General features: G+C 39.0%; 1 protein-coding gene across 1 annotated transcript; it reads left to right on the top strand.

The window, feature by feature from the left end:
* The first annotated feature begins 3,117 nt into the window (after positions 1-3,117).
* On the top strand, positions 3,118-6,171 carry ptger4a (prostaglandin E receptor 4 (subtype EP4) a). Its single transcript, XM_028577766.1, has 2 exons — positions 3,118-4,176; positions 4,668-6,171. The coding sequence occupies exons 1-2, from the start codon at positions 3,388-3,390 to the stop codon at positions 5,235-5,237; spliced, it is 1,359 nt and encodes a 452-aa protein (XP_028433567.1). The 5' UTR covers positions 3,118-3,387; the 3' UTR covers positions 5,238-6,171.
* The last annotated feature ends 2,156 nt before the right edge of the window (positions 6,172-8,327 follow it).

Below are 8,327 nucleotides of genomic sequence, written 5' to 3' on the forward strand. Positions count from 1 at the left end.
GTAAATTGTGCTTATACAGTCAGTTTTGTCAGTTATGAAATGTTTGGGTGTGTACAATAAGCAGTGTGTCCCACTCCCAGCCCACATTGTGCAGAATAAACCAGGAATGAAGACTGTTTTCTTTGACCCATCCCACAAGCTACCGACTGTGTTCGTACATGTTCACAGATATCATGTTTTACTCTGCAGGTAGCTGTAGATTCACTAAACAAAAGGCCTGTGGCAAACTATGATCATAAAATAAATCATAGGCTTGAACTCAATCATTTAACCAAAACACAGACACATTGTTGCAAGGGAAATAATCCAGAACTATACCTTACTCCTGTGGCAAAAACAGTGTGCCACATACCTGTAATTGCATTTCTAGTTTCCCTCCCTTGGTGCAATTGTCCCTCTTTTTCTAGCTACAAATTTAAATTCCTAAGAGCTATTACATGAGAAAAAATGATGGAGTGTTTTCCACCAATTGGCACTACTTGGACGATATAAGAGTCTATAGAGCCAACAAAGACACAATGTAGTAATTGTTTGGCACAGGAATTAAAGCCCTGAAAGAAATGCTGTGTTTTGGAAGTTGTTTTTTCTTTGCTTTCTTTAAACTACAAAGTCTACCAAAAAAACAAATGCACAAACACAAAGTCCCACTCGGCTGTGTGATTGTCTATCCACAGAGCATAACTTTATTTACAGGAAAATTGATTCTTTCAGCAGTGCTGGTGGTCATGGCTCTGAGTCTGCACTGCGGCCAGGTTATCTGACTTCAACAAACAAATCCAGGAAAAGCACATTCATGAGAAGCCTAATCTTTCAAATCTACTTACAGAACATTCTGTGAGGCTTGAAACCGGACATACACGTACAGAAAAACCCAACTGGAGACTGAAATCATATTTAATACGTACACATACAGTACAGGCCAAAAGTTTGGACACACCTTCTCATTCAATGCATTTCCTTTATTTTCATGACTATTTACATTGTAGATTCTCACTGAAGGCATCAAAACTATGAATGAACACATATGAAAGTATGTACTTAACAAAAAAGTGTGAAATAACTGAAAACATGTCTTATATTTTAGATTCCTCAAAGTATCCACCCTTTGCTTTTTTTGATAGCGCTGCAAACCCTTGGTGTTCTCTCAATGAGCTTCATGAGGTAGTCACCTGAAATGGTTTTCACTTCACAGGTGTGCTTTGTCAGGGTTAAATAGTGGAATTTTGTCCCTTATTAATAAAAAAGCAAAGGGTGGCTACTTTGAAGAATCTAAAATATAAGACATGTTTTCAGTTATTTCAAAATTTTTTGTTAAGTACATAATTCCACATGTGTTCATTCATAGTTTTGATGCCTTCATTGAGAATCTACAATGTAAATAGTCATGAAAATAAAAAGGAAACGCATTGAATGAGAAGATGTGTCCAAACTTTTGGCCTGTATTGTATGGTGGCAAACACTCACAAACACATTACACAACGGCTAGGTTTCAAAGTGTTGACGTGTCAAGGCCAGCGATGTTAGATACAGTCTACGTATCAATGGCATGCTTAAGAAAATATTATTTTCTTCAAGGCTACAACGCCCATAATCACAGCAGGGTTTCCCCCTTTTCTATTTTTAAATAAATACCAGAAATTGGCAACAAAGAAAACAACAAGTGTGTTTTCCAAGAGCACAGGGTCAGTCTAGTGGGATGACGTCAGGCAGCAGGGCTCAGGGTCTCGGTTCCTCAGAGTTCAACATGTTCTGTGAAAGCAGTCACAGTATTTACTAATGCAGATCTGTACTAATAGTATTGGAAATCCTACTATTTTGACAACAAACCCTTGCTGCTTTTTCCCCACATATGATGATGTTTTGAAGAATCAATCTAAATGGTGCTTGTCTATTGAAGATAAATATGATACGTTTCCGCTAAGAGTTCCTTTCTAGTCCACCTGTTGTTTCTTAAATTAACCTCACAGCTCACAGTGGGTTTACACACACATGGGAGACGTCAGCTTCTTTCTTTTCCTTCTTTTGAAAGAAATCACTTCCAAATAGACTGAACGGAGGAATATCTGATTCCAGGAGTGTTTTATAAAGAGCCCAAGCAACACAGAGTGAATAATTGCATGTTTTGTTTTGCAGTTTAAAGTCATGAGACCTGCCATCATATCAGGGACTCTGGTGTCATCGCTGATTTAGCAGGACAGCGTGTTTATCTGCTCTACGATAAATGATGGGCACAAATTACTTCATGCTGCAGTCATTTGCATGTTTTACTACATGTGTTAGATGAATGAATTTTAAAGACTTGGTAAAATGTTCTTATAACAAAATGATATATGGTTTTTAATCTAAGAAACATTAAGACTAAGCAGGATAGCTTTATCATACAGTATATTTGCATGACATTTAGTGAACCAGGAATATTTAATTAGTCGTTTGACATTTTGTTGATTTTTAGCCATAATTATGGAGCAACCAAAGATAGTGTATTGATCCCAAATCAATCCTATTATGAGATGATTGTCAAGAAATCAATTTAGGATAACCTCTCTAACTGAATTATTTCTTTGGGTGTTACAGCAGGTTGGAGAATTATGCAGGAGTGTCTTTTTATTATACATTTTAATACCATATATCTACTGTAATATCATGCCCTACATGATCTTCTTTTATGTTTTATTGTTTACCTTGCTTCTGGAAAGGTTATTCTTTATTCTTAATATTACTTTATTTTAAGTTTATTTTAGGTTATTCTACTTTTTTTTCTTTTTATGACCATTAATTGCTCTGGGTTTCAGGCCTCATCTATGATTACAATATAATGTAAAAACAATATCAATTTGCTCTTGTGGTAACTTTGAAATCACAAATGTACATTCTGTAAGAATTTCAAGTGTCTTACTTTTGTATATATATATATTTTTTTTACTTCTATTAAACCGTGTTGCACAAGATGTGTTGTGCTTTAGGTATGTCCAAGGCCTTTCCTGCACCACTGTACAGCTGCTGAGGGCTGTGAAGTGAAATTGAGGGGAGGGACTGAGCCCTGCAGGAAGTTTGAAGGCAGAACCTTATTTCAATGAAGTCACTGGTGCCTGTTGCCTGGCTTTATCTCTCTGTCCTGGCCAGTGAAATGTGTTTCTGTCGGAGTCTGTCTAGCTGAGGATGTGATAGTTGTCGTCGCTAACCACAGCAGCCACATGATGCTCTGCAAGGGGAAGCACTTTTTTAGAAGTTGATATTAAGATAAGGTGCAAACTGTTTTTTTTTCTGAATTGACAATGTCGCCTAGGCTTATTTCAAATGCAAATAATCCTCCTGCTCTGGACTGGAAATACTGGCGTTAGGTAAAGTTGTTTCACTCGTGTTGAACGGCATTTGAAGGACATAACAATGAATCATTATAATGAATCCATGACAGGGAAAACCATGGTCCCGACCATTCCGTCTATTATGTTCATTTTCGGGGTTGTTGGGAATGTCATCGCCATCGTGGTTCTTTGTAAATCTCGCAAAGAACAGAAAGAAACCACGTTTTACACGCTGGTGTGTGGACTGGCCGTCACGGACCTCCTGGGCACACTGCTGGCCAGTCCGGTCACCATCGCCACTTATGTGAAAGGCTCGTGGCCCGGAGAGGACCCGCTGTGCCAGTACTTTGGATTCACCTTGCTTTTCTTCTCTCTGGCGGGGCTCAGTATCATCTGCGCCATGTCGGTGGAGAGATACGTCGCTATAAACCATGCTTACTTCTACAATGACTATGTGGACCAAAAACTGGCGGGTTTGACTCTTTTGGCTATCTACATCTCAAACGCGCTTTTCTGCGCCCTGCCGATAAGCGGCTTTGGACAGGTGAAGAAGCAATACCCGCAAACTTGGTGTTTTTTAGAGTGGAGGAGCAACAAGACCAGCGATGCCGCTTACTCCTATATGTATGCGGGTTTCAGCTCTATTCTTATTCTCGCCACTGTTATCTGTAACGTGCTGGTGTGCGTGGCTTTGATCCGGATGCACCGACGCTTCGTACGCAGGATGTCACTGGGAACCGATCAGGGGCGCAACGTGGACCCGCAGAGGAGAGGACGCAGCTTTGGACGTCTGGCCGGTGCAGAGATTCAGATGGTCATTCTTCTTATAGGCACTTCGATAGTGGTGCTTATTTGCTCCATCCCACTTGTTGTAAGTTATTTTTTCCGCGTTATGTGAGCTATTTCTATCCTTTACGCACTGATATTTTTGTAAATAAAAGGGAATCTGGTCAAGCATTTTGACCCAAATCTAAGTGAATGATTAGAAAGCAAAGTTAAAACAGTATAGTTTTTGTACTCAACAACTTTTTCCTTACCCCTTTTAAGCCACTAATCTCTACTCTTGCCTTTATTTCTTCTATCCATTACGCACTTTTTACGCACGGCTCTTTTACGGGGAAATACTTATTTGTTTTACATGGAATTTGATACAAACCAAGTGGATTATTAGAGAAAAAAAGTTCAAACATACTGTTATTTGGCTTTTAATTACTTTTCTCGCCATGCTGTTTCTCTTTTGCTGTTCCATGCTTTTATTAATGTGCTTCTCAATCTTCCTCTCAGAAACACACCCACAGCTGGACTCTCACACGTGTTTTGAAACATTTATCCATCTACTTAACTTTTTTTCTTCCGTTGCAGGCTCAGGTGTTTTTGAACCAGCTGTATAAGACTCCAGTGGAGCTGAGGTTGGAGAAAAACCCTGATCTACGAGCGATACGCTTCGCCTCTTTTAACCCCATTCTTGACCCCTGGATCTACATCCTGCTCCGCAAGGCTGTTCTTCTCAAACTCATTGAAAAAATCAAGTGCTTGTTTTGCAAGATGGGAGCACGGAGGCAACAGAGACAGGAAAACTTCAACTGTATAGATGCTCATCAACTCTCCTCTGCCATCTCTAACCGGGACTCACACTCCCTGGTTTCTCAAAACCTGCAAGACTTCACCTGCAGCTCCCAGACCTTCCTCTACCTGCAAGAGGGAAGTGAAATGTACAACGAAAGCTGCTATGAAGCAGATAGAGTCTCTGGTTTACGACCTTCATCGGTCAGAAACTCACAAGCTTCCTATTCGTCTGAGCAGGGCAGCGTTGAGGTTCAGAGTAGAGAAGGGACAAATGTATATAGGGACCTTTCAGCTCTGCCATGCCCAAAAGACCCAGCACTTCAGGTGTCGTTAAGCACTGAGACAGTGGAGGAGAAATGTATCTGACTTATCTCTGAGTTAGGAGAAAGTTCTCAGTTCCCTCGGGTAGATTGTCCACTGAATGACTTCCTCCAAAAGTAAACTTTTAAACCTCGGAAAAATGGGAGGAAGGCACATGAAAATAATAAAAGACTCTTCTTGTAAAGTCGGGCACATGAAGCTAGAAAGAGAAAAAGATAATCTTGAAGTGCTTTGAGCTTTATCGTCTTGTTGCTCTCTGTTTCAGCACCCAGCTACCTCAAGTGATGACCATCTCTGACTATGTGAGCAGATTTGGTTATTTTGCCCAAAACAGATGTTCTAACAGAGACAACCTACTTTTTCATGACGCAAGTGTCAGTGATGGAAAAGCTATCCTTCCTTATATCAGTTACTTTATTCAATCATTGTGGAACTCTTTACTGTAAAGTAGATGGGGCTCAGTTGTTTAGAATAAGTGAGTCACAAGCTTGTGGTCAATATGGTAAATGAAAGTAATCACTAGTTCTTCCATTGTATGGATTGGATTTAACAAACTCTATTGTACAGTGCTTCTCGAAGGACGTGTTGTGTTAGTTCCATGACAGTGCAGTATTATTATGTGATAAACACGACTAATTGTTCCATAGCCCTGGATAAACACACATTTCAATCAGGAGTGACTTTGTTGCAGATATGCAAAGATTTATTGTACATAAGCATAATATGAAATGTACAGAGTCTTTGGGGATTAGACTCCCTCCTTCAAAATATTTTAAAGGGGTAGAGAAGCCAGACATATTCCCCCCCGATGGAGCCACTGGTGATGGCGGAGAGGGAACCCGGAGACTGAACGAAGGACCTGTTTGCCGGAAAGGGACTCAGGTTGCAGTGGTTGGCGATGCCCGGAGGTGGAAGGGGAGGAGGAGGGTTGCACGTTTGCCTGAAAAGACAGCTGATAGCAAGGAGAGAAGACATTTAAAGCAGGATTTCATGCTGTGATTGGATCATGAATTTTGTGGCCAATTCTGGTTGGTTTACTGAAAAGTGAATGCCTCTTAACAGCTGAATAGTTTTAGGGAGAGATAGTGGTAATTGAAGTAATTTAGAAGTCTTCCTGAAAGAATTTGAGCTGAGCTTCATATGTCATCTCAAATTATAAAAACATTCTTTTTCCATCATACAATGAGGGTACAAAGATTTCTGTGCTATAGTTATTAACACTAAACAATTTACAGAAAATGTGGTGTGAACAAATGTTGCTTAATGTGGATGGAGTATTAGGATGTGGATGAAGATAATTCAGCACACCTGTCAGCTTGAGAAAAATTGTGTTCTAGATGATCAATGTTGTGTAATATATTGTTTGTAATAAAACATATTCTTCCCTAGGATAAGGTTCTATTTGATAAATCACAACTCTAAAGGAATTATCCACCTTCAAGAAGTATGGGTTTGATGAGTACCTATGCTCATGAATCGCTATCTTACAGCATTACCGTCCAGAACAAAAGGACTTTACAAAATATTTTGTATTAGTACTAAGCAGTTGCTTCGTTAGCTGATTATTCTCATGCAGTGGATTAAATATTTACTCAAAATGCCAGGAAATTGTCCGTTTTTGTGATCCTATTCTGTGACACACTTTTTCCAATGGCAGAATTACCATTTTTAATAGTCTTAATTCAATTAAAGTCAACTGACACCTTCAGCTGCGGTCTTACCACTATATATATATTTATATATATATTTAGACTGAACTTTTGAACCCCTATTTGTTTGAGCTATTCCACTTAAATGAGCTTTATGTCTTAGTTTCAGCAGCTTTAAAGCACACAGTCTGCCTCCTTATTAAATCGGATCCAGTTTGTATGTCACGGATTATGTTCTCGCCTTAAGTGTTTCTCTTGTTGCTGTGAATTTTACTTGTTTGTGTGTAAAAATGCAAATCACGCCCCTCAAGGTTGTACAGTATAATTATATTTGATTAAAGATAAAGTATGACATACAAGAGGCCTGTTAAACAAGGTATTTTAATGTATGTTTTAATCCTATCTTTAAATGATGCACTTTATTTTGTGTTCCGTTTATATTGTAATGTAAAAATTTGTAAATTTTATAATGCAGCTGTAAATTATTGCCCACACTATTGTTACAGAGCAAACATAACCTTTGACCTGTCATCATATGTTGTCCATATAAAGCGGAAGTTAATAATTGAGCACCAAGTTTCTCACACTCTTTTTTTCCTGCTAAGGTTTAGTGAGACCATCTCATGACCTCCATTAGCACAGACAAATGGCCTTGAGAAGAACAGACTTCTCCAAAGTTTATAGACAAATAAACACAAGTTTAACACTCTGGAATAAGGTTACGGAAAACTAAGACTTTTCCAAGTGTACAAAAAGCCTCTGGATCTTGGTAATGTGTCAAATAGCTAATGCCAGACACACATAGAAACAGAGAGAAAAAAAAAAACGGGTCTCAGGAAGAAGGCCTGGCCGAGAGAGCTTTTCTACTGAAACAATAAACACAATCTTAGGTCCCAATTCATTGCAATTAAGCTTGGAAAAACAATGCAGTGGCTTAGGCAAACATGTCATAGAGACGTCTATAAAACAGAGTGTCAGAGAATCCTCCAGAATATGGAAACAAAATACATTAATTGAATTAAACTGTGAAAAATGTAATTTGTACAGTAGGGCCACTGTTATGCGTGGAACAAGTCCTCCACTCGATCCTCTTTGCTCTCACCAGAGTCTGCTCTACCTCTTAAAATGTGTAAATGGACAAACAATGAGGCTGATATTTACCGTCTGTGTGAACAAGTGTACATTCACACATCATGTACAAATGAGAATAGCCTCACTGACTTCAGCTCTTAGAAACAAGTCTTTTCTTACCATCAACAGTAAATGAGGATTATTTTTGTTGGATATGTTAAGATGAAGAGGTGGTGATGGTTGGGTAAGAGGATCATATAAGGTGATGAACATTGTTACAATAGCGGAGGAAATTTGAGAAGCTGCTTTACATCATCAGGGTCCTTCAGTTACGCTCTATACACCCTGTCCCCTCATGTGCTTACTGACAGCAGCTGATAAATGTCTAAAGGTGGTATAAGGGCCATGCACTTCT

The sequence above is a fragment of the Perca flavescens genome, chromosome 5, assembly GCF_004354835.1.
Source record: "Perca flavescens isolate YP-PL-M2 chromosome 5, PFLA_1.0, whole genome shotgun sequence".
Lineage (NCBI taxonomy): Eukaryota > Metazoa > Chordata > Actinopteri > Perciformes > Percidae > Perca > Perca flavescens.

What these genes read in the sequence shown, in the direction of transcription:
- ptger4a (XM_028577766.1), top strand. Translation starts at nt 3,388, where the DNA reads ATGAATCATTATAATGAATCCATGACAGGGAAAACCATGGTCCCGACC. An exon ending in TTTGCTCCATCCCACTTGTT is followed by an intron (nt 4,177 to 4,667) that starts GTAAGTTATTTT and finishes CTTCCGTTGCAG; the next exon opens with GCTCAGGTGTTTTTGAACCA.